Here is a 25,697-nt window from a genome sequence, read left to right on the forward strand (position 1 = left end):
CGGGAGCCGTCGCGGGGCCGGGGGTTTGGGCGCCGGAGCGCGCAGGTGGCGCGGGCCCGGGCAGGCTGGGCTGGGTGTGGTGCGCGGAGGCGGACGCGCGGCGGCCCCACCCTCGCCCGGGCTCGGCGGGCCGCGCGGGTCGGTGCGGGGCGGCGGGGCTAGGCGAGGGCGCGGGCGCACGGACTCAGCTCCAGACCGCGCGGCGGCGGGCGCGGGGCGCCGGGTGTGCGCGGGGGGCGGGCGCGTGCTGCTGCTGAGGAAGCGCGGCTCCACGTCGCGGCCATGCCCTGGCTGTGGCGCGAGATCCTCCTGGAGAGCCTGCTGGGTAAGCCGAGGCAGCCCCGGGCGCGCGGTCCGGGCGGCGCGCCCCCTACGCGCCCGGAGCCGCGGCGCTGGGACCCCCGGGGGCTGGGCTCTGGGAGGGGGGAGCGCGCCCCGGGCCCCACATAGAGACGTCCTCTGGGAACTCTTGCCACCAAAGTCAAAAAGTAAGTAAGTAAATAAATAAGACAAGTCCCCGACCGCGGCTGGGAAGCCGAGGAGGATTCCGCGGGGAGACGGTGCTTCCGAGCTCCCACGCCACCCTGGGATCGCGCCCAGTTCCCCACGTGGAGGCCTTGAACCGGCGCTGCTGGTACAGGTCCCGCCCCCACCCCCCACCCCCCGTCCAAACCTTTAATTTAAGCGAATAACCTCCCCTTCGGGCCTCTAACCTCCCGCAGGACCCCCCCCCCCCCCCCACCGTGTCCCCCGGCGGCGTGAGGTGAGCACAGCTCACGCACGGCTGGGCATCGAACCTGTGCGCGCTTAGCAGCTTTGCAAAAAAGTCCCGAGAACAATTATTGGTGTAATTCTGTCCGACTTGTATGATTAAAATCAGAATTCCCAACCGAACGTTGGGGAGAATGCTATCATCTCGCTGTTTACTATGAAACATTCCTTTGCTTAGGAGGGGCACCTGCCTAAAAACTTGATTTTCTGGGAGCTGCTAATAATTCAGAAGCACCCCCCCTTTCCCCTGGCTCCGAATGTATCTTAATACAGCAATGTGAAATGAATTACTTGTAGTAAGTACCTAGGGTGCTAGGTACTTAGTACTTGATCTCAGGTAATCCTCGCAACCCTGTGAGGTGGCTAACAGGGCTATTTTGCTGATGAAGAACGTCAGGCTGGGACGTTCGTGGGGATAAAGTTAACCACTCCCGATGGCTAGACGGCTGCCTTTGGAACCAGGCTGCCCGGGTTTAGGTTCACTCTGCCATGTGCTACCGTTTTGATCTTGGCGATTACTTTCTGAATCTCAGACATTTTTGTTATTTTTACCTTTGTAAGACGGGAGTAAAAGGGGTCCATTTCATAGGACAGGAGTTGGATGAGGACCTAAAGAGATGATCTCTGGAAATACTTAGCCCAGACGCTGGCCCATGGGAAGGGCCCATTAGTTAATTATCATTACGGTAGAAGATTATGCAGTCAGTAGTGGGCAGAGGTGAGCCTGAGTCAGATCTAGGTATTTCACTTACCCGGCTCTTTCTCCTAAGGTTAGGTTTAAAATAGTCTACTTACAAGAATATGTTGCCTAACTAACCTGCCTTTGGGTGCGCTCTGGAGTGGGAGAAAAGGAGAAAGTCATGCTGCTTGTCCTTTTTCTTTTGTTTGCTTTCCCCCCCCCCCATATCTCTACACCCAACATGGGGCTTGAAACCACACCCAGAGATCGAGTGGCATGTCCCCCAACTGAACCATCCAGGCACCCCTGTCTGTTCCTCTGCTTGATTTTCATGATATTGCTTTTTATAGAAGGGTTGACTTAGGTAAAGACATTTTTTCAGCTAGGGTTCGACAGAACATCCAGTTCAACCCAGATGGTCCAGATGAAGAGGTTTTAAGAAAGGGATGACCTCTGGGGGTGCCAACAAGGGTAAAGGGGGAAATAAGGGGTGTCACGGGACATTCTCTTTCTGATGGGGGAGGGGGAGGATTTCTGTAGTGGAACCAGGTTAAGGTCAGAATTGTGAGGGAGGGTGGGTCGGCCAGAGTAGTTATGGTGGAGGCGGCGGAGGGGCAGGGCTACTCTGGGAAACAAGGAGGCCTTTGCACTTGTCCTTTAAAACGTGTTTGTTTGTTTGTTTGCCCCTAGGATATGTTTCTTGGTCTCTCTGCCAGGGCTTGGGACCCATGATCTATTACTTTCCCCTGCAAACTCTGGAACTCACTGGGCTTGAAGGTTTTGGCATAGCGTTTCTTTCTCCAGTATTCCTAATATTTCCTCCCTTCTGGAAATTGGTTAACAAGAAGTGGATGCTAATCCTGTTGCGGATCATTACTGTGGGTAAGATTCAAAAGTGCTTCTTTAAGATTTTTCTTGTTATTGTTGTTGATGTCAAAAATCAAGTGAAAATATGTAGACTGTTTTTTGAATGCTAAATAATTAAATGAAACAAGATTCCTCTTTCTCTTACTACTACCTTAAATAGTTCTAGTGGAATTGGAATGCTAGACCAAGAGTCGATGCCTCTTATATTTCTAACTTTTTCTGTCAGATTGGAAAAGCCTAAAAATCACTGAAGTGAAGAGGGAGAACACTTCAGCTCTTGAAAATTTTGTGTTCTTTCTCCAACTACAACACAGAACTCAGAAACCATTACACATTGTTGAATGCTCCTGCGTGAAAATAGGAAAATTATGCATGATGAACACTGTAGTAAGTAAAGTCAAACAACAATTTAGGAAAGATATGTGCAATTCATTTAGTCAAGGGCTAATTTCACTAACATATAGAGTTTTTAACAAATCAACAACAAAAAGGACTAGCAACTCAATATATAACAAAGAATATGAACAGTTTACTGAAAAGGAAATATAATTGGTTCTTTAAAAATACTAAAACGTGTGGCATATGAACCACACACTCACATACATACGTATTTGTATGTAGTTGCACATACTGGATTGTCAAAGAGGAAAGTTGAGGAATACAATATTGTAAGGATGGGAAAGTAGGCACTTGGACATTGCTGGTGGGAATATAAATTGGCACAAGTTCTGCAGAGTTAATTTAGCAGCATTTAGCAGAATTACAAATATATATATGTATATACATACACACATATACATATGTGTATACATATGTATGTGTGTGTGTATATATATGTGTGTGCATGTATGTATGTGTGTGTGTATATATATATATATATATATATATATATATATATATATATATTCTTTTGCTCAGCAATTCCAGTGCTCGGAATATATCCTGCAGATACACTCACATATATCTTAAAATCATAAAAATACAAGATTATTTGATCATTGCAGAAATATTTACAATCACAAGATTAGAAATAACCTAAACATCATCAAATGAGATAGGTTAAGTAAATTATGGTTTTGAAACTTGGAATACTATAGAATACTGTGCATCTGGTAAAAGAAGAGAACATCATTTTTGTAAGGAAATGGGATATTCTTTATAATATATTAAGTGGGGAGAAAAAGGAAGCACTAAACTGTGCAGAGTATGAACATCTGTGTAAGAAAGTTGAGATGGAAATATATTTAGTATCTAATTGAACATGCATTAAGAAGCTCTAGAAAGATTTTTTTAAAAAGCGGATAGCATGTTAGTTGTTTGAATATGGTATCTAGCTAGACATAGGCAATATATACCTTTTGTATCTTTGGAATTCTGAATATGAGTATGTTACAGTGCCAAAAATTAGCCATGAAAAATTGTGAGCTTTTTTAGCAATTAAAAATTTTAAAGATTATTTATTTATTTGAGAGAGAGAAAGTACAAGTGGAGGGGGAGGGGTAGAGGGAGAAGCAGACTCCCCGCTGAGCAGGGAGCCTGCTGTGGGGTTTGATCCCATGACCCTGAGATCATGACCTGAGCTGAAAGCAGATGGCTAACCAACTGAGCCACCCAGGTGCCTCCCATTTTTTTCCTTAAAAATTTTTTTAAAAAATTTATTTATTTGATAGAAAGCCAGGCACACAGCATACGTGGAGGGGGAGGGGCAGAGGAAGAGGGAGAAGCAGAACAATGAAAAATTTTAAATGTACACTTACTATCACAAAGACTTGAGAGTATTCCTAGTAAGGGGTGTTGAGAGTCCTTGAAGAAGTACTGGTAGTAAAAATGAAAGAAGAAAGGGTGCCTGGGTGGCTCAGTGGGTTAAGCCTCTGCCTTCGGCTCAGGTCATGATCTCAGGGTCCTGGGATTGAGCCCTGAATTGGGCTCTTGGCTCAGCAGGGAACCTGCTTCCCCCTCTCTCTCTGCCTCTCTGCCTACTTGTGGTCTCTGTCTGTCAAATAAATAAATAAAATCTTAAAAAAAAAAAAAAGAAAGGAGGAGTAGTCATGGAAGAGAAGGTTTAGAAAACAAAAACAGCAGAGTCCAGTCCGCTTGGCTCTGTGGCTGAGAATTCTGGGTGTCTTGCTCCTCTGCTATGATGCAGTTGGTTTCTCTGACTTTTCCAAGTGGCATTTGTGCACGAACTGTGCTGTATATTCCTTTTCTCCGGAAACAATCATTTGACTACAGTGGCAGGAATTACTAAGGAATTGCCTCTGCTTTTCTGTGGGCCAGTCGCTGAAGAAAGCAGAACAAGGTTAAGTGCAGTGAGTTTCTATGGGTCCCTACGAGGCTGCAGATCTCTGGCTTTTCAGGATCCCAGGCTCAGAAAGAACAGTGGGAAAGAACACTGAAAAATTCACCCTTTATGAGGACGGTGTCCATAGAAATGGAAGGACCTGTCAAACGACTGTGCAAATTTCAGCTCCAGAAATAACAGAAATGAAATGTTCTACCCCAGATGGAGTGTCTAGTAACTGAGTTAAACTGCCTGGGGCTCCCAGTCTCCTTTCATGAGTTACTGTGTTGCGAGTTTCATTTTCTCATCACACTCCTCGGTTGGCTTTCCCAGCACGGTCTCCTCAGTGGGCCTTCTTCCGTTGCCTTTGCTCAGTGCTGCCTCTGGCAGCTTTACCTGCAAAGCCTACAGACTGAGAGTGACGGGGGTCGTTTTTTATTATGTGAGTCCACTTCTGGCCCAGTAACTTCTGGTCGCTGTGAGGGATGTGATATTACTAAGCTTGTAGTAGGTATGGTGTCTGGGGTGCTTTTCCTCTATGAAGACCCATCACTTTGAATAGAATTCGAATTAAATTTGAGAAAACAGAGGAGGTAGGAGAGTGATGTAGAGTTGAGGGTAAAGAGACCAGTGCGGCTATATCCTCTTCTGAGTCGCCCCTGCGCTTTGCCGAGGCTGAACAGAGGCTGCCTTAAGCCACGGTTTACTTTAAAACTCCCTTCAGATGCTTCTTAAGGAAATGAAACAACTTTGTTTTTAAAGAGTCCCAAAGTATCTTTGTATAACTACAGAGAAGATCTGGGTGGTACATGCTATCACCTCTGATGCCTCCAATATTTTAAATGAATTACTATGTACGTAACTATTAAGCTAGTTCATGCTCACACATGTTTATGGCAACATTATTCTTAGTAGCCAAAGAATGGAAACAACGCAAATGCCCATCTCCAAAGAATGGATGAACAAAATGCAGTATATCCATGCTGTGGAATATTATTCAGCCGTGAAAAGGAAAAAAGCACTGATACACGCTACAGTATCGATAAGCTTTGAAAACCTTATGCTCCGGGAAGGAAGCCCTCCACAGAAGGCTACGCGTGATATGATTCCATTATCTGAAATGGAATCTGAAATGCTCAGAGCAGGAAAAATCCAGACAGACAGGAAGTAGATTAATGATTGCCAGGGGCTGGGACGATAGGAAGGACGAGGAAGGAGGGACTGCTAATGGGTATAGATTTCTTTTGGGGGTGGTGACAATGTTCTGGAATTAGTGGTCATAGTTGCACAGCTTCGTGAATACATTAGAAACCACTGAATTGTCCACTTTAGCATAGTGGATTTTATGTTGACACTGCAAAGATTTTTTAAAAGATGTATACACACAAACATTTATTAACTTGATCTTCCCGAGTATAAAGATGGTGCCAGACACAGCAGTTACCAAGTGCAGATCATGGAGTTCCAACGCACATTTGCCGGAAAGGTTGAGCTCCCCTTCATTTGTCTGTAGGCAGCATCGCCTCCTTCCAGGCTCCAAACGCCAGGGTTCGGCTGGTGGTCCTTGCACTTGGCGTGTCTTCCTCGCTGATCGTCCATGCTGTGACGTGGTGGACAGGAAGTGGCTTGCAAAGGTATGGCATCTTCTATCTATGGACAAAGGTTCGTCTCTTATGCCTGTAGACACACAGATGTGGTCACTTACCAAGTGGGAAGTTGCGAGCAGAAGACCCAAGTAGTAGTATTTACTTTGCATATGGCTTGTAGAAGTCTCTCTCTTTCTCTCTTTTTTTCTTCCTTTTTCACAAAATCATAATGGGAATGCTTGCTCTCAGTCTCCATCCTGTTTTGAGAATTAAGGAATTATAACAAGCTGCCTATAAAGACCAAGAGCATGTTCCTTACTGCAAATTACCACCTGGACTATTTCATATACTCATGCTCTGAATTATGACGTTTGCTACGAACATAGTACACTGAAAACACAGAAAAAGTTGTTAAATATATTTTTCTATCTACAGGTACCTCAGAATCTGGGGATTCATTTTAGGACAGATTCTTCTTCTTGTTCTCCGCATCTGGTACACTTCACTAAACCCAATCTGGAGTTATCAGATGTCCAACAGAGTGATACTGACATTAAGTACCATAGCCACACTTGACCGCATTTACACAGGTCAGTATACGTTCAGTTTTTTTTTTTTAAAGGAATTTGCTCTCTTACATAGTTTACTTTTCTTATCTGAATGCAGCACATCTTGAAAAGATAAAGTCTTTCTGCACTAGATCTCCATTTCAATGTCCTCTCCCTCTGAAATAGTAACCCGTGGGGCCAGTGGGGTGTTACCTAAGCAGAAGGCACCTTTTCCTTGCCAGAACAGAGGGTGAAAATTTCTGGCTCTTATCAGTGTGGAGGGGGAGGGTAAACCAGGCCTCAGACTCCCAGCTGGCTTTCAGCTCTTTCTCCCTTTACTCCCTAGACAGGGCTTTCCGGGCTGAGACCCTTCATCTCTCCTCTTCGATACTGACCCCAGGATTATCGCTAACACTATGAGAATTTGGTTTTGAGCAAGGGTTGGAGAACTCTCTGGGTTTTTTGTGTTTTGTGTCTTTTTTTTTCCCCCCCTGGGAGTCTGAAGATACTTACGTATTTTCAGATTGATTGATTTGAGAGAGAGAGAGAGAGAGCAAACGAGCAGGGGGAGGGGCAGACAAGAGAGAGGGGGAGAGGGAGATGAACAGAGTCCCTGCTGCGCAGGGAGCCCAACATGGAGCTCGATCCCAGGATCCAGAGATCACGATCTGAGCCAAAACTGAGAGCCAGGCATTCCGGGAGTCTGAAGATATTTAAGCTCCAAATCTGACGCTTGAAAAGAAAAAGAAATTTTGCTTCTTTACATGGCCTTTCAAATCACTTCTCTCTCTGGCACTGACTCTCTCAGACATACCCAGAGCTGACTTGGATGTTTGCGACACATGCTAACTTGAGATCGCCTCAAAAGAAGGGAGAAGTGTTACTAGATTCTGGTTAACCTTCCCCGGGGCTTTTTGTGTCGGTCTCAGTGAGTCACTGTTCTTTTGTCAATACGAGGAGAAATCTCGCAGATTAATGGAAGTTTAGAGGGTTTTGGCTCACCACGAACAAAGTGCTAGTATAATCCCTCTTTGGTCCTAGTTTGGGCATGAAACCAGGGGGGCATCAGGCAAGCAAATTGGTCAAGTGACATTAATATTACTTAGAACGTTTAGAACATGGTCTGGTGCCTAATACAAGCTTTACGTTTTGTAAAACACTAACATCTGAAGGTGGCAGCTCCGGCAGCGGATTTCACGGGTACAGCCCGATAAGGATCTGAGCGTCCGGGTATCGCTTACATTTCCTGACTTGAGTTTTCTTCTTTCTCGCCTGTTGTAAATGTGTGTGACCCACTTGTTGGTTTCTTCCTACTCGTGCCCCGGGCCTCGTTTACAAAACTCCAGACTCCTCACCTCGTCTCCCCCAGGATCAGCTCAGACCAGGCATTTTTGTAGTTTTATCGAAGATTTGCTGGGTCCCGGGGGAGGGGTCCCGCACCAAAGGACACCGCGGTGACAGACTTAGCAAATTGAGTTTAAGTCTCTCCTTTCCTAAAGACTGCTTAGTCTCCAGGTCTTGGCCTCCTGCGTCTTCACCGCCCGCCCCATCATCCCTGTGGCTCCCTGCTCTGCTCTCCTTCCTCTGACTCTTTCCTTAGTAGAAGGGCTTGTCTCCTTGTGAAATCCAGCTGCCAGCCCCACAGACAGACCCTGAGGCTTTCTTCTACTATACTGAGAGCTTCACGGAATCATGAAGCATCTGCCCAACAGGCCGTCCATTCCTGCAAAGAAATAATTCTGCCGGCATTTTGTCCAGGTCTTACGTTTTTGTACACGAAGTCATTGGTGCGATGAAATGAGACCTCTTGGTCAAAGAGTCCCATGAAGTCTGGTGCAGTTAGGCACAGAGGCCCAGGAACCAGTCTGCCTAAGCTCTCTTTACCAGCAGTATGAGCTCGGACAAGTGGCTTATTCTCTTTGGGCCTCAGTTTTCTAATCTGTAAAATGGGACTAGTAATGAAATTTACCTCAGGCTGGAATGAGTTCGTATTAAAGGCTGGGAACAGTTACTGCTTAGTCAGCAAACTGGTGTTCCTCTGGTTGCACAGCAGATTAGATGAGAGCCCTGTTCTGTGGGGGGACATGGCCTGGTATTCCCTGAACATACCAGTCTCTTTTTCTCTTCATGTTTTGGCTCATAACTGTTAACTTCACAATAAATAACTTGTTGCATTTCTTTCCTTTTTTTTTTTTTTTTTTTAAAGATTTATTTGTCTGAGAGAGTGAGAAAGAGAGAGAGAGTAAGCACGGGTGGTGGGAAGGGGCAGAGGGAGAAGGAGAAGCAGCCTCCCCGCTAAGCAGGGAGTCTGACATGGGACTTGATTCCAGGTCTCTGGGATCATGACCTGAGCCGAAGGCAGACACTTCACCGACTGAGCCACCCAGGCCTCCCTCCCCACCACCCCCCGCCTTGTTCTCTCTAAACCATTCCCGATCTAGCCAGCCTGAAATCATCTCTCCCACCAACTAGCTTCTCAGCATGTTCTGCTTCGTATTGTCGTTTCATGTCTCACCCTCCCTTCTGAAATAAGCTCCTTGAAGCCAGGTACCATTTCTTAACTTGCTAAAAGACTGTGAAAAGCGGAGGGTAAATTTACATGTAACTGACTCCCTCACCCCTTTTTTTAAAATCCTAGATGGCGACTGCTGTAAACCAGAGGGAAAAAAGCCTGGAGAGGCAGCCAAGGGCGTGGCCTCCCGGCCTGCCTGGTGGTTGGCAGGGGCTGCCTTTGGCAGTCTCGTGTTCCTCACCCACTGGATTTTTGGAGAGGTCTCGCTTGTTTCCAGATGGGCAGTGAGCGGACACCCCCACCCAGGGCCAGATCCTAACCCGTTTGGGTGAGTCTCGGTTTGGCTGCGATCGAGAAATTGGCTATGATAGTTGAAGGAGGAAATACTTCTTCTGTGGAGCTGCTAGATCTGTGCCAGCCAGGTGATCCCATCCCACTCTCCCGACCCAGCAGAAACATTGCCTGACATTACTGCCTACTGCGGGGAAGGAGCCAGAAGGGTGTTTGCCCTGTGCGGAAAGATGGCTAGAAAGCAGAGGATGGAGGGCTGAGGGGTGTGCATGGCTGGGTAAGAGGTTCTGGAAGCTCTTGCGTGGGGACTCTGAGGAATCCCTGCATGGAGGAGCATATCAGGGGCAGGGGAGGTATGGCATTCCAGGCCTGTCTCCACCACACCCCTCATTTGGCATTTGGTGGGACGAGACCACAGTGCCCTGATGAGAGAGAGAGCAGGCTGGCAGTCTGGGCACTGATCTGTGTTCTCTGGGAAGGGGGGAAGCCCAGGAGGCTCTCTGCATCCTCTGGTTCCTGCTCCAACCACGGGGCACCTGGGGAGGCCACGGATCTTGATTTAAAGTGTTGGTTCATGTACTTGGCCCTCATTGATCCTTTCTCTCATCTTTGGCATACCTGTTTTCTCCTGGGTTCAGGCCCAGCCTTTCACGTAAAAAGATTGGAGGATCCTTTAAAGCATCAGCCTCAGATAATTGTTTGAGCTCGGGTCTCGGTCTCAGGGGCCTGGATTTGAAAGTCTGCAGTGGGCTCTGAGCTCAGCACAGGGTCTGCGAGGCCCTCTCCCTCCTCCTCGTTCTTCCCCGTCTCGTGCTGCTCTCTCTATCAAATAAATACATGAAATCTTTAAAAATACCATAAAATGTCACATGGCCAATATGGACTCGAATTTAACAGTCCGAGAAGACTCAGTTGCTGAGTTTCACTTTGACCATGAAAGATCAAAGATACCTTGTATCTCAAGTCTGGGCGCTATTACTTCTATGTTCCAAATGGATCTTATATTGGTTTTCACTGGGCTCTCAGGACCTCAGTGATTTTTTTTCACCCTCATATTGTCTCTCGGATGTACCTAGAGGCTGGAGGTGTATTTCCCTTTTATATTTGGGACAATGAAATATTCACGAAGGCAGGTGCCCCCTAACATGTCCTTTTCTTTCTTTCTTTCTTTTTTTTATTTATTTGACAGAGAGAGATCACAAGTAGGCAGAGAGGCAGGCAGAGAGAGAGTGAGGAGGAAGCAGGCTCCCTGCCGAGCAGAGAGCCCGATGCGGGACTCGATCCCAGAACCCTGAGATCATGACCTGAGCCGAAGGCAGCAGCTTAACCCACTGAGCCACCCAGGTGCCCTAACATGTCCTTTTCTTACAGAGGCGCAGTTCTGCTGGGCTTGGCGAGTGGACTGACGCTCTCAGCGTGTCCGTGGTTTCCCAGCTCCGGGTTAATCTGGTGGGCCACAGGTACGTGGAGTTTGCCTGTAGATGTGTCAGGCATTTCGCTCTGGCTGGTGATTTCTGTGCAGGCGTGTGCACCCGGAGTGGAAGCCGATGGCCAAGGCGGCCATACCATTCTGTGCTGTTGCCAAGCGGGGCTGCGGTCACCAGCTGCTGCCCCTGTGACCCACATGTCACCACGGGGCCCAGTGCCTGCTGGCCGCAGGTTCCTGCTTCCTCCTACTTTGTTGCCTCCGTCCTCCTGTAGCTCCCTACTGCTACCTGACGGCACCTCCATACCCTGCCCCATCTCCCGAACAAGCCACGGGTGTTGGCAACAGCATCCCCACGGGGCTGAGGAGATGGTGCTCGGACGTCACCATGCTGCCAACCCTCTTGTCCTCTCCAAGCATCCCTGCTTCTCTGGTTTTCAGGAACACCCTCCTTAGCTCTCACCCTTCTCGGGGTCTACGTTTGCTCTTTCGAAGGCTGAGCAAGGCACCCTCTCCTCCCCATCACCCCCGGAATACTGATGGAGACCATCCTATCTGAGGAGCAACTACTTAATTTTTATGACTCTATTTTATTTCTGTGACTGAATCATGCCACCCTCTCCCTTCCTGTTAAAAGGCAGAAGCAGTTAGAATCAGCTTTAGTGTTGAATAAACAGCTCCCCACTCCGTGACAGAGAAACCAGCATCTCTGGTTTCTGTGAGGAGAGTGGCCCCCATACGTGTTCATTAACCAGGCGATCCCGAGTGTTCCCGGATGCCGTGGTGGGTTCGAGACTGTGTAGCGGTGACAGAAGATGCGGGTTGGCTAGCCTTTCTTCACACCCCGAGGGCCATCACTCTTGCATGGAGACATACGTGGAGTCCGCACAGATAGCTCCATTCGCGAGCTTAGCTGGGTCCCCATCCTCCTGGAGCTGTAGGAGCAAAGCCTGGCAGGTAGGTTGAGCTGTTTCTACTTTCAGGAAATGCGTATTTTCTGGTAGACATTCTACATGGGGTCTGTGGGTGGGTGTAGGAGTAGAACACAGAAGTCCCTTCCTTCTCATCAGAGAGATGCCTCATAAGATTCCTCAAGAAAAAGGCTGGAGACTTTCATAAATGCCGAATCCGCAGGGAGCATGTACAGCCTCTTCTACACGCCATCGTGGAAAGGTCCGCGAGGCCCACTGGAAGTTTCTTCAGCACGGATCTCGTGCCTTTTTCACATGGGATATAAGCAACATGCTTCCTGGGCAGGGAATTGGCAGTTTCATTTAAAACATGGGAGAACGGAGGTCCCCAGAAATATATAAACTGTTCATAAAAGGACAGAAAAATTGTGAACCTCTAGTGATATGCTGATACTTATATCCCCAGAGAAGTAGAGTCAGACCTACTCTAGTTTTGCTGTCTCTCTAAAGTATTAAATGATAGTTTAAAAAGACCTCAGGGGCAAGCAGATTTGAGGCTTCTAAGGGGCTCTTTGCAGTAAAGAGAAAAGTGGGACCACGATTCATGGGCTTCAGTTCTGCCTCCGCTCACCTAAAACAAGTTGGAACTCACACAATTATCTAGAAATGGTGCCCCTTTTTCACTGTGACCCACCTCTGGAAACCATCTCATAAAGCAGACTGTAGAAAAATAAATCTTGTTTTTTTCATTGTACAGTTAAAATTTGCAATCCAGTGGGTCCCAGCGTGAAATAAATGATGGTAGTGACCAATAGAATTTTATAAATGCAAAGATACAGGAGCTTTAAATCTTGGTGGCAAATAAATTATTAAAATCAAAGTCCTATTAAAAGAAAAAAAAAGAACAGGTGTACCATATGCATGGAGAGGAGCCCAATGTATTATATACAGTGGTCCTATGATTTTATTGTATGGAAAATTTGATCTATTGAAAACTAGCACATTAGTTATTATAAATATTATTGGAATATTCAGTTACTCTTAATTCTGCCTGGTAGCTTAGATATAAAGATTTGGAGGCGATTACTTGGAAGGACTCGGTCTCAAACACAAAACGGCTAAGATACAGAGTTAAATGAAAAAGGCAGAGTGATTAACGGTGTGTGTCAAATGCCGCCACTGGTATGAAAAAGGGACAGAAATGCACACACACGCATATATTTTTTTCATCCATCAGCAGATCTCTGGAAATCCAGAGGCAGTGGAAATCCAGAGACAAAGACAGTGCTAACAATGGTTTCCTCCACTAGGGGGGTCTAGTGGGTGTCGGGGCCAGAGAGACTGCTCGTCACCTTTTGGAATTTCGGATTTTGAATTTATAACCTATTTAAAAATACAAGTGTAGTGGATTTAAAGATAGACAGCCCATTTAAAAATAGAAATTAAAAATAAAAGCAGTGACAGTCAAGGGAATTTGAAAAGATGTTTTCTTCCCCTCCAAATAATTCTTTTAAAGATTTTATTTATTTATTTGACAGAGAGAGATCACAAGTAGGCAGAGAGGCAGGCAGAGAGAGAGAGAGGAGGAAGCAGGTTCCCTGCTGAGCAGAGAGCCCGATGCGGGACTCGATCTCAGGACCCTGGGATCATGACCTGAGCCGAAGGCAGCGGCTTAACCCACTGAGCCACCCAGGTGCCCACCCTCCAAATAATTCTTTGTGGTAAGACAGAAACAACAGTCATGAGAATGTCTTTCATTTAGGGTATCAACTCAGGATTCATTCTTAGAAACAAAAAAGAAACAAAAAACAACAGCCCTTGTAAACTGGTAAACAGGAAAAATCCGCTCACACTAATCATCAGAAAAGCGAAACTCACAATGTGATACTGTTTTCATCATTAGTTTGGTAAAGATTTTTGGAAAGAGATAATTTTGGCAGTGTTCACAAGGTGAGACTTTTGGCAAGGTTTCTGGAGGAAAGAAGATTGCTAGAGCCTCTCATAAGCTGTTGACTATAAATAATGACTCTTTAAAATGCTTTCATCTCTTGACATGGTACTTGTACTTGTGGTCTATTTTTTAAAGAGTATTTTAAGGAGATGATAAAAAATGGAGTAAGAGGTTAGTTGACAAAAAAAGATGTTCCTCACAGTTTTGGAAGCTTTGTAAATGGCCAACAGTAGGAAAATGGTGTCTTATCCTGTGGGGTATTTGCCCAGAGTATAGTATATATACAGTATATATACACAAAAATGTTTTTTTTTTTTAAAGATTTTATTTATTTATTTGACAGAGAGAAATCACAAGTATATGGAGAGGCAGGCAGAGAGAGAGAGAGGGAAGCAGGCTCTCCGCTGAGCAGAGAGCCCGATGCGGGACTCGATCCCAGGACTCTGAGATCATGACCTGAGCTGAAGGCAGCGGCTTAACCCACTGAACCACCCAGGCACCCACAAAAATGTTTTTTAAAAAAACAATGTTATGAGAAAATGTAAAATATCATCCTCAACATGTGGTATGATTCCATTAACATAAAAATACTTTTATATATACATAGAACAAGACTTAAGGGAAAAAAACATAGGAGCATTGGCTGTGATTGGCTTGGTCTTAAGGCAATCCTTAACTGCTTTAAAGTTCTGTATTCTAAAAAATTTTTTACAGTATATAGTCATTACATTTGTTGATTTCAAAATAAAATAATATTTTGGTTACTAAAATAACCATTGTCAGACCTACGTATTACAAGGTCTTGCTGTGGAGTTAACTTCTGTGGGTTGGAGAGGGCTCTGGGATCTGGTTCTCGCGTTCATCAGGGTGATGTTCTTTTTGAAGTGGGGGCGGGGAGGGAAAGGCAGTCCCACGGCATTGCCCGGCCGTGTTACAAGTGGGACTCTCGGATGGATGAGCCACGGGGTGGGGGTTGGGGGGGCGTGTCCTGGCGGGAGCCACTTCCTGCTCCCCACTCCTTTTCTGGAGTTTTTGCCCCAGCAGTGAGTGAGGCATCGTGCTAGAGACATCCTGGAAGGATGGGTCACGGTTATACACCGACAGAACCGTCTGTAGAATGTCACATTCGACCATCTGTAGAATGTCACATTCGACGGAAAGGTGTTACCCTGAGGGATCCCCAGTGGGCTACGGTTAAGACCCTGACCTGCTGTCTCAGAACTGATCTCACGGGAACTGGGAGAAATGTTAGGCGGTCAGGTTGGGCTCAGCAAACTAGCAGACATTTATGAATTACCTGCAGCGGACCCAGCAGGTGGCATTGCCCTCAACACCGACTGGGCTGTCCGGTCGTGAATGAACCTATAGCAGAATTGCTAATGCCTTGACCCTCTCATCCCATCTCGGACACATCTTCTTTGGGGCACGTGTGCTTGGGAAAGCCCACTTACATATTGCAGGGCAAGCGGCGGCATTTAAGCGGATGGGAAGTCGGTTAGAAAGTTCCTTAACAAAAACATCCTAGAAACCGCGCTGACTTGCCATGTTTCCTCATGTCCTGGATCTGGCTGGCTAAATTAAATGAACATATTTTTGGTATTACAGATTATTTCAGGGTGTTTGTTTGTTTGTTTTGCTATTAGGATCGTAGCACAACCTAAAAATGCCTTTTTCTCTCCTCCTACACCTCCTGAAGAAATAGCTCTGGACTGAGAATTACTAGACTCACCTTCTGCCTCCAGGTTTGCAAGGAATGAGCCGTGTGACCTTGAGGGAATCACGTAACTGTGTGAGACCTCTCTTGCTCGTCAGTCTGCCGGCTGGACCTGAATGCCATTGAGGTCCCTTAGGGATCTGAACAGCTGTGTATCAGTCATCCTATAACCCCATTCCTCTTTTCTTTCTTTCTTTCTGTTTTTTTTTTGTTTGTTTGTTTGTTTGTTTTTTTTTAAGAAAATGGAAGAGACTCTTCTGCCTTTTTGACTGATTCTTTTCCTCTCTCTGTCACCAACAGGAGCAGCGTCAGCTGCGGGCCTCCTATACCTGCCCACGGGGGCAGCCGCTGTTTCTGGCTGTGTGCTGGCCGTCTTCACAGCGTCTGTGTGGCCTCACGTGCTTGGACACCTTCTTAGCTCAGGGGCGAGCCCTGGGAAAGCCATGACCACTGCCATGATATTTTATCTTCTAGAGATATTTTTCTGTGCATGGTGCACGGCTTTTAAATTTGTGCCAGGAGGTGTCTATGCTAGAGAGAGATCTGATGTGCTTTTGGGTGAGTATATCTGAAAGGTCTGGATTAGAGTAACTACTTGAAAATACCCTTCAGGCTGACTAGGATTTAGCATTTTATGTGCCTGGTGGAGCTAACTAGGATGATCTTACCTTTTTTTTTTTTTTTTAATTCAAATAGAGTCTCTTGATAAAAATAAAACAACTGGAAGAATGTGTAAATTGCTACTTAAAAGATTTAATTCATCAGTGAGTTTCAGTAATACTTTTTTTTTTAACTATTTGACTTTTTTTTTTTAATTAACACATAATATATTGTTTGCTTCAGGGGTACGGGTCTGTGATTCATCAGTCTTACACAATTCACAGCACTCAACATAGCACATACCTTCCCTCATGTCCATCACCCATCCCTCCCCCCATACCCCTCAGCAACCCTCAGTTTGTTTCCTGAGATTAAGAGTCTCTATGGTTTGTCTCTCTCCCCAGTCCCCTCTTGTTTTCAGTAATACTTATTATGGCAAAGATCTTTTAACCAAATTTAATCCATAGTAGAGTATAAAGAAATACTATGTAACAGTTGTATTACAAGCTATGTCAGGAAAAGGTACGATCGTGGTGTGCTCCTTGCTCTTTTGGTGTTGGCTCATAAATATAAAAAGGAATTGTGATTATTTTTTGTGGCTCCCCCAAATCTTATCTGTGTGTTTTTTTTTTTTAAGGATTCTATTTATTTATTTGACAGAGAGAGAGAGCACAAGCAGGGGGAACAGCAGGCAGAGGGAGATGCAGACTCCCTGCCAAGCAGGGAGCCCAATGTAGGACTCGATCCCAGGACTCTGGGATCATGACCTGAGCTGAAGGCAGAGGCTTAACCAACTGAGTCACCCAGGTTTCCTATCTATGGTTTTTATTTACCATATTTTTTTCCCAATAAAATATAGCTTACATGCATGAATCTTAGTATGAATGATAAATTCCCAAATCATAGAATACATATTTTCCATTTCAGTGGTTAAAAACTATGTACCAAAATGGAAATTTCATAAACTTAGCTCAGTTGACTATTTTAAAAATCGCCTTCCGGCAAGGATGAAAGTACTGACGGATACAGACATATACAAATCAAATGTCGCCTGTCATTTTAGTTTGAGTAAAACATGTCAAATGCTTCCAGGATAAAAATTGTGAAAAACTGAGGAGACAGAACATGTCTGTAGGGGATTCAGTCCTTGTTGGTTAACCAATGCATTTTCCCATTTGCTCATTTACTCATTAAAAAAATTACTGGCTCCTGCCTGTGCCAGGCACGGTGCCAGGCACCAGGGATGGAAGGGGCACAGAGTCTGTGCTGTCAGCGCAGTGGGGACAACACCATACAGAAAAGCAGACAACAACAGAATTACAGTTGGGGTGAGTGCTACAATTCCACCTGTAGTTCCCCCTTGGGCCCTCGGTATTTTTCCAACAACTGTACATTTTCACATAAACTTCCCTACATCCTGAGCTAGGCATCTGGCAGGAAAGGCTGACTTGGAAGCTTTTTTTCCTTTGAATTATATGAAATGTGTAAAAACAACTGAGAATTTGCTATTTCTGGTAAACACCCGTGCTCTCATCCACTTGGAGACATGCATTGCTGCATTTCCTCTGCAGTAATCTTGGCTTTGCAAACTGTGTATTTCTTCTGGTTTCTTTCAGGTGTGTGTACTCTGTCCTGCTCTGTCTTCTTGTCCAATGCCCTGCTTTTTTCTCACTTCAGCTTGCTTAGGGGTCTGCCATGTGGAGAAAACGAGCAACAGTAAGAGCCATCCTAAGCCTAAATTCATTTCTTTGGAATGTTATGAATGACATGCTTTTTCAGTTTTCTTCTCACTATTTATGGGACTGCAGAAATGGCTTTATTATAGCTGCACACAAAGAAACTTTTTTTTTTAGTAAGAGTGACATATTGATAAGGCCACAAAAACTAAGGCAGGTTGGTAATGTTCAGCACAGCTTTTTTTTTTTAAAGATTATATTTTATTTATTTGACACAGAGAGAGAGAGAGATCACAAGTAGGCAAAGAGAGGAGAAGCAGGCTCCCTGCTGAGCAGAGAGCCTCATGCGGGACTCGATCCCAGGAGCCTGAGATCATGACCTGAGCCAAAGGCTGAGGCTTAACCCACTGAGCCACCCACGTGCCCCTAGTGTAGCTTTTAATTGAATGAAAGAGAATCTGTATTAAACTGGAAACTAGTAATACATTTACTGTCAAGCTTGCCATGCCATTTCCTGCAAGTTGCATGTAATTTTTTTTTTTTTTTGCCAGTCTTCCACCTAAGTTTAAATTCTATTTGATATTTCCTCATTTAGATATTGTTCAGTCATACCTCTGTTTCCATTCTTATTGTATGACTTGAGAAGGATGTAAACTTTACGTACAGATTCCATCGTAATGCATCCACGGAGCTCCCTAACGAGCTCAGCAAGGGTTCTCGGATGTCTGCTCCATGAGGACCGACACCCCAGGCCAGAATTACGGTCACAAGCACGGCTGGATTCAGAATCTACCTGTCTTCCTCTCGAGGTCTCTTCAGTGCTGAAAACTCAGTCCCCCAAAGCAGTTCAAAAGGCTCCTTTCTCTGTACGCCTCCCTCCCCTGCAAAATCAGCAGCAAAACACGCTATTACCAACCTAACAACGGGAAACTCTTAGGAAATGGAAAGACATTCCTCATCGAGAACAGGCTGGGGTCTTCTCATTTAAAGCAGGGTTCCTAGAGCCCTCGCTCTTTTCTTACGATCAATCCCAATGATCAAAAGCGCTACTAGAATAATTGCTTAGGTACTGAGATAAATGAAGCCGGTTACTGAATTTTCAGGGTACGTCCGCTGAAATGCAATCTAGGCTCCTCGAATTTACCACAGGGAGGATTTTTGGCTTAAAATGCATTATGTTCTTGCTTTCTCTTTTAACAGGGACCGTGATGCTAATTATTGGCCTGAATATGCTATTTGGTCCGAAGAAAAGCCTCGACTTTCTTCAAGCCAAAAATAGTCCTAAAGCCCTTTTCAAAAAGAGTGAAAAATACATGAAACTCCGTAAGTTTTGCTTTCTTTCTTTTAAAGCACTCAATTATAACAACATTTTCAAACACGTATGAAATTAAAGAGTATAATGAACCCTCCAGTACCCTTCACCCGGTTCCAAAGATTACTGACATTTTGCCAGTGTTGTCAACAGCTATTTTCTTACTGGTTTTGGCAACATACTTTGAAGCACATCTCAGACAGCCTCTCGTCTCAACCACAAATGCGCTGCATTACTTTTGTTTCACTTCTCATGTAGATAAGATCATTTCACAGGTAGAATTTCCCAAATGCTTTGTTCTTACGAGAACTATTTCTATTTCAGACTATTTCTTTCTTTCTTGTTCTCCTTTTTGGGGGAGCTTAAATATGGTGACATTCAGACTATTGATGAAGTAGAAATTCAGAAGTGAAGTGAGTTTGTGATTTGGTCTAATTTCAAATGAGCTGGATTAAGTAAAAATGTTTATTGCAAGGACAGTGTTTGCAGATAGTGTATTAGGATCCAGCGCACTCCGTAACTACACAGCACCATGCAGGATACGAAGACGTGTAAAAGCAGGTCTCCATCCTCCGTGACTTGATATTTTTATGAAGATGACCAAATATTATAGTGTAAAGAGAAAAAAATAAAGCTAAATAAAATTGTAATATATTTCTAAAAGAGATATCACAAAGCAGCAAAACCATTATGTAAATACTTTACATATGTTCCATCATAATTTTAAAAGATTATATTACGACGTTGGGGATATTTTAAAAATTTACAGTTTTGTATTGTGTGTTCTTATGTTTTCGGTATGTCTTTCTTTCTTTTCTTGCTCTTTTTTTTTTTTTTTTTTTTAGTATATCTCTTAAAACTAAGACTTGGTAGGTTTTGTTTGTTTTTAATCCTGACAGTCTTTGTCTTTATTGTTGCCGTTGTTGTTATTAGTAGCAGTAGTAGAATTAAGAACCAGAACTCTCTAGGTCACTCATCAGATTGAGGCATTTGGAACCATTTATTTATGAAGTTGTTTAGACAGTTCTATGTAATTTTTTTAAAAACAGACTTTATTTCTTAGAATCACTTTTGGTTTGACCAGAAAGTACAGTAATGCCCCAGATACCCTCTGGCCCCACATACAGAAGCCCTTTCTTACTATCAGTAACCCCCCCCCCCCCGGGTTGTTTATTACATATTTAATTATTGCTATTTTTTAAAGATTTATTTATTTATTTATTTATTTATTTAGAGTGGAAGGGACAGAGAGAGAGAGAGAGAGAGAAAATCTCAAGCAGACTCCGCACTGAGCACAGAGCCTGACGCTGGGCTTGATCTCATGACCCTGAGATCATGACCTGGGCTGAAACCAAGAGTTGGATGCCTAACCGACTGAGCCACCCAGGCACTCCAATTAGTACATTTACTATAACTGAGGAATGTACACTGACATTATCACTATCATGCAGAGTCTGTGGTTTACTTTAGGGCTCGCTCTTACTGTCGTACTTCCTGTGGGTTTGGACGGACACGTAATGATCTGTAGCCATCATTATAGTGTCATACAGAGTAATTTTACTGCCTTAAAAATGCTCAGTGCTCTGCCTGTCCAACCTTCCCTGCCTCTCCCAATGGCAACCACTATCTTTGTCTCTTAGAAAAATGAATGGATTTTATTTTTCAGAGCAGTTTTAGACTTACAGATGTATTGAGTGCAAAGTACGGAGTTCCCTCTCATACACCCCGTCACACCCGCTCCTCCACAGGGACAGCATCATTTTTGACATCTCGCATTAGTGTGGTACGTTTGTTATAACTGATGAGCCAGTCTTGATGCATTATTATTAAGTCAAGTCCATGGTTTAGAGTCGAGCTCATCTTTTTGTTGTATGTTCTGTGGGTTTTGACAAACGTCTAGTGGCATCTCTCCACCATTATGGTATCATCATACAGAATATTTCTGCTACTTTAAACATCCCCCGTACTTGACCTGTTCATCCTTCTGTCCTTCCTCCAGACCCTGGCGACTACTGAATCTTTTCACAGTCTCCACTGTTTTGCCTGTTCTGGACCATCAGTCTCGTCTTTCCGCTTGAAAATGTGATCTAGTTTTGTTGTGATTTCTCATGCCTTATTATTTACTTCTGTCATCTTACTTTGCTTTTGCTTTTTCTACTTTCTCTAGGTATATTTTTTCCTCTTCTTCTTCTTGCTTTCTTTTGCGTTGATTTGGTTTTCTTTTTATTTTTTTCTTATCCCCTCCTTCCTACTCCTCTTTCTAGTTGGGACATTATACCTTCAAGTTCTATTGTTTTAGTAGTTGGGGTTTTTTGTTGTTGTTGTTTTCATTTTTTTCTGTTTTGCTTTTCTTCTCTCAGCGCATGAAAGATACTATTCTGTTATCTGGCTCCAGTTCTTGCCACTGAGCCGTCAGCTGTCCTGCGATCTCTGCTCCTTTGGAGATCATCTGCCTTTTTTCTCTGGCAGCTCTTAGGGTTTCTCTTTGTTTTGGTGTTCTGGAGTTTCACTGTGATATATTTGAATGTGATTTCTGCCTTGCCCCATCCATCTCCCCTCTCCCCCGCATCTTGCTAGTTAGTGTTTGGGCTTTCTGAATCTGAAGAATCATGTCTTTTATCGCCTCTGGAAAATTCTCAGTTTTATTTCTGCAAATATTGCCACATTCTCATGCTTTCCCTTCTTCCTTTTTGACTGTAGCTGGATTGTATTGGATCTTTTTACTATTGTCTCTGTGTCCCTTCACCTCTTTCCTAGTTTCCACCTTTTTTGTTTTTTTAAAGATTTTATCCACTTATTCGACAGAGAGAGATCACAAGCAGGCAGAGAGGCAGGCAGAGAGAGAGAGGAGGAAGCAGGCTCCCTGCTGAGCAGAGAGCCGGATGCGGGGCTCGATCCCAGGACCCTGAGATCATGACCTGAGCCGAAGGCAGCAGCTTAACCCACGGAGCCACCCAGGCGCCCCTACCTACCTTTTTTTTTTTTTTTTTTTTTGTAAAGATTTTATTTATTTGACAGAGAGACAGTGAGAGAAGGAACACAAGCAGGAGTGGGGGAGAGAAAGGCAGGCTTCCCACTGAGCAGGGAGGCTGATGTGGGGCTCAATCCCAGGACCCTGGGATCATGACCTGAATTGAAAGCAGAGGCTTAACGACTGAGCCACCCAGGTGCCCCTCCACCTTGGTTTTTAAGCTCTCCCTTACACTAATTCTCTACTCAGCTTTGTCTACTGCTACCTTTCTTGTCCACTGAGTTTCTAATTTCAATGATTCTATTTACTATATAATTTTATTTTTAGAAGTCTGTTTTATTTCTTCACACAATTTCCTAATCATTAATTTAATCTCCTGTTTCTTAGTTGAATACTCTGTTGAATACCCTCTTTTATTTTTTGACACGTTAAGCATGTGTAGTTTGTATTCTGATTCTAAAAGCTGCAGTATCTGAAGTATTTGTGAGTTTGATTCTGCAGTTTTTTTCCCTTGCTGGTTTCTGCTCATGGAGACTTGTTTTCTTACGTATTTTTTATTGTATATATTTATGGTTCTTGGAGCATTTTCAGGGAAGATCCCTTAAAACCTGAGCTGCAGAGACTCCTGGGAGGCTCAGTCGGTTAAACGTCTGCCTTTGGCTCAGGTTATGATCTCAGAGTCCTGGGATCGAGTACTGTGTCGGGCTCCCTGCTCAGCAGTGAGTCTGCTTCTCCTTCTTCCTCTCGTGCTGTGATCTCTCTTGCTCTCACTGTCTCTCAAATAAATAAAATTTAAAAAACCAAAAAACAAAAAAATCCTAGAACAAATGTGATTTGCAAGTGTGGGTAATGCATACATATCACACATGAAAACTAACCCAGGAATTAGACATTTCTCCTTTGCGTAAAATCCTTGACTAATGGACTTAATAATTTCATAAAATTATTATTTTTCACTCAAGGATAATTAACATACAGTGTTGTATTGGTTTTGGGTGTACAGGATTCAAGAACTCTATCCATTATTCAGTGCTCAACACACGAGCATTCTTAATCCCCTTCACCTATTTCATTCACTGCCCCCCCCACCTCCCCTCTGGTCTGTTCTTCTATAGTTAAGAGCCCGTTTTTTTGTTTCTCTCTTTTTCCTGTGTTCATTTGTTTTGTTAAATTGCACATATGAGTAAAATCTTATAGTGTTTGTCTTTCTCTTATTTCACTTAGCATTACTCCCTCTACATCCACCCATGTCATTGCAAATGGCGAGATTTCATTCTTTTTCGACTCAGTTATATTCCATTGTGAATAGACATACCACATCTCCTTTATTCATTCATTGATGCAAGCTGGTGCGGCCACTATGGAAAACAGTATGGGGATTCTTCAAAAAATTAAAAAGAGGGGCGCCTGGGTGGCTTAGTCAGTTAAGTGGCTGTCTTTGCCTTGGGTCATGATCCCAGGGTTCTGGGATCAAAGCCCGTCCTAGGGCTCCCTATTTTGTGGGGAGCCTAGTTCTCTGTCTCCTACTACCCCTACTTGTGTCCTCTCTTGCTGTCTCTCTCTCTTTGTCAGATAAATAAAATCTTAAAAAAAAAATTAAAAACAGATCTACCATGGGATCCAGTAATTCCTTCTCTGGGTATTTACTCAAAGAAAATGAAAACATGAATTTGGAAAGATCTATGCACCCTTATGTTTATTACAGCATTATTCACAAAATATTTTTTAAAAGACAAACTTCATTTCTTTTAAACAATTATTTCTTATTTCTGTTTAGTTTTGTGGCTGCTTGTTGGTGTGGGGCTATTGGGATTAGGACTGCGGCATAAAACCTACGAGAGGAAATTGGGCAAAGAGGTAAGTAATGAAAACTTTTGATACAGAACTTTATATGGTATGAATGCATATACATGCAGATATTTGTACACTTTTCATTAGATCGGCATCTCATGACTTCAGAGCCTTGTAAACCATCTCTTGAAGCCTTAGGTCATAGGCTGATAACATAATAGAATTATTTCATGAAGTTGGGTTCTTGGGATAGACCCATTTATTAAAGGCAAGGTGCTTATAATTTTGTTGAATGAAATTATATTTTCCATATCCCACATATATTCCATATTTCCATATTCCATGATTTAACATATCTAAACTATGAAATAAAGAACTATTTTATAATGGGCTTTTTGGTACTGTTTGGCAGATACTGTTGAAGGCAACAATATGAGAGCCTGATTTAAAAACGATCTTACAGATAATTCTTGAATTTGAAGATTTGGGATAGCTTGTATATTGATAGGTCATGGAAGTTTTCTGGTCTTCCTTTTCCCTCTTGCTGTCTACAGTTTTAAATGCTTTCTAGTCCCTTTCTCTTCTAGACAGGGGGGCAGAAGGAAGGCTACATTGCAGTGTTGTGCTTTCTCTCTGCTCTTGTGAGGTCTGATGTGTTTTGTAACACAGTTAGAGTTACAGTTTTGACTAAAAAAGAATTTGAGGGTTAACCTTGAGTTTTAGTATTCTGTATTAACAGGCATATTTTTTTCATATAAATGAAAAGCTACACCGAGGAGAGAGATCAGGCTTCTCTCATTTACCTGTGTGATTCCAGCACCTCATAAAGTGCTTGGTCCGTATTCAGAACTCAGTAGCTGTTTCTTTCTGTCTTTCTTTCTTTCTTTTTTTGGTAACTATTTCTTAGTAAGTAATTCATTATATGATCTCTCTCTTTTGTCCTTTATTTATTTTTTTTATTTCCAATCAAAGTTTCTTAGGATGAGTTATTGCATTTTTATTTTTTTTAAATTAAATTTACTTATTTTCAGCATAACAGTATTCATTATTTTTTCACCACACCCAGTGCTCCATGCAATCCGTGCCCTCCATAATACCCACCACCTGGTTCCCCTTCCCCCAGCCTCCCACCCCCCCCCCACCCCTTCAAAACCCTCAGGTTGTTTTTCAGTGTCATAGTCTCTCATGGTTCACCTCCCCTTCCAATTTACCCCAACTCCCTTCTCTCTAACTCCCCATGTCCTCCATGATATTTGTTATGCTCCACAAATAAGTGAAACCATATGATAATTGACTCTCTCTGCTTGACTTATTTCACTCAGCATAATCTCTTCCAGTCCCATCCATGTTGCTACAAAAGTTGGGTATTCATCCTTTCTGATGGAGGCATAATACTCCATAGTGTATATGGACCACATCTTCCTTATCCATTTGTCCATTGAAGGGCATCTTGGTTCTTTCCACAGTTTGGTGACCATGGCCATTGCTGCTATAAACATTGGGGTACAGATGGCCCTTTTTTTCACAACATCTGTATCTTTGGGGTAAATACCCAGGAGTGCAATGGCAGGGTCATAGGGAAGTTCTATTTTTAATTTCTTGAGGAATCTTCACACTTCATCAAAATCAAAAGCTTCTGCACAGCAAAGGAAACAGTCAAAAAACAAAGAGGCAACCCACGGAATGGGAGAAGATATTTGCAAATGACAGTACAGACAAAAGGTTGATATCCGGGATCTATAATGAACTCCTCAAACTCAACACACACAAAACAGGCAATCACAAAAAAAAAAAAAAAAAAAAAAAAGGG

General features: G+C 43.6%; 1 protein-coding gene across 1 annotated transcript in view; it reads left to right on the plus strand.

The window, feature by feature from the left end:
- The first annotated feature begins 282 nt into the window (after nt 1-282).
- CWH43 (cell wall biogenesis 43 C-terminal homolog) overlaps nt 283-25,697 on the plus strand; it is a 55,279-nt gene continuing 29,864 nt past the window's right edge. Inside the window, exons 1-9 of the mRNA XM_059396226.1 lie at nt 283-325; nt 2,141-2,332; nt 6,112-6,232; nt 6,620-6,774; nt 9,371-9,572; nt 10,907-10,995; nt 15,838-16,095; nt 19,014-19,136; nt 23,874-23,953. Of these exons, the coding sequence (XP_059252209.1) occupies nt 283-325; nt 2,141-2,332; nt 6,112-6,232; nt 6,620-6,774; nt 9,371-9,572; nt 10,907-10,995; nt 15,838-16,095; nt 19,014-19,136; nt 23,874-23,953 (1,263 nt within the window). The remainder of the gene's footprint in view (nt 326-2,140; nt 2,333-6,111; nt 6,233-6,619; nt 6,775-9,370; nt 9,573-10,906; nt 10,996-15,837; nt 16,096-19,013; nt 19,137-23,873; nt 23,954-25,697) is intronic.

Source organism: Mustela nigripes, chromosome 1, assembly GCF_022355385.1.
Source record: "Mustela nigripes isolate SB6536 chromosome 1, MUSNIG.SB6536, whole genome shotgun sequence".
Lineage (NCBI taxonomy): Eukaryota > Metazoa > Chordata > Mammalia > Carnivora > Mustelidae > Mustela > Mustela nigripes.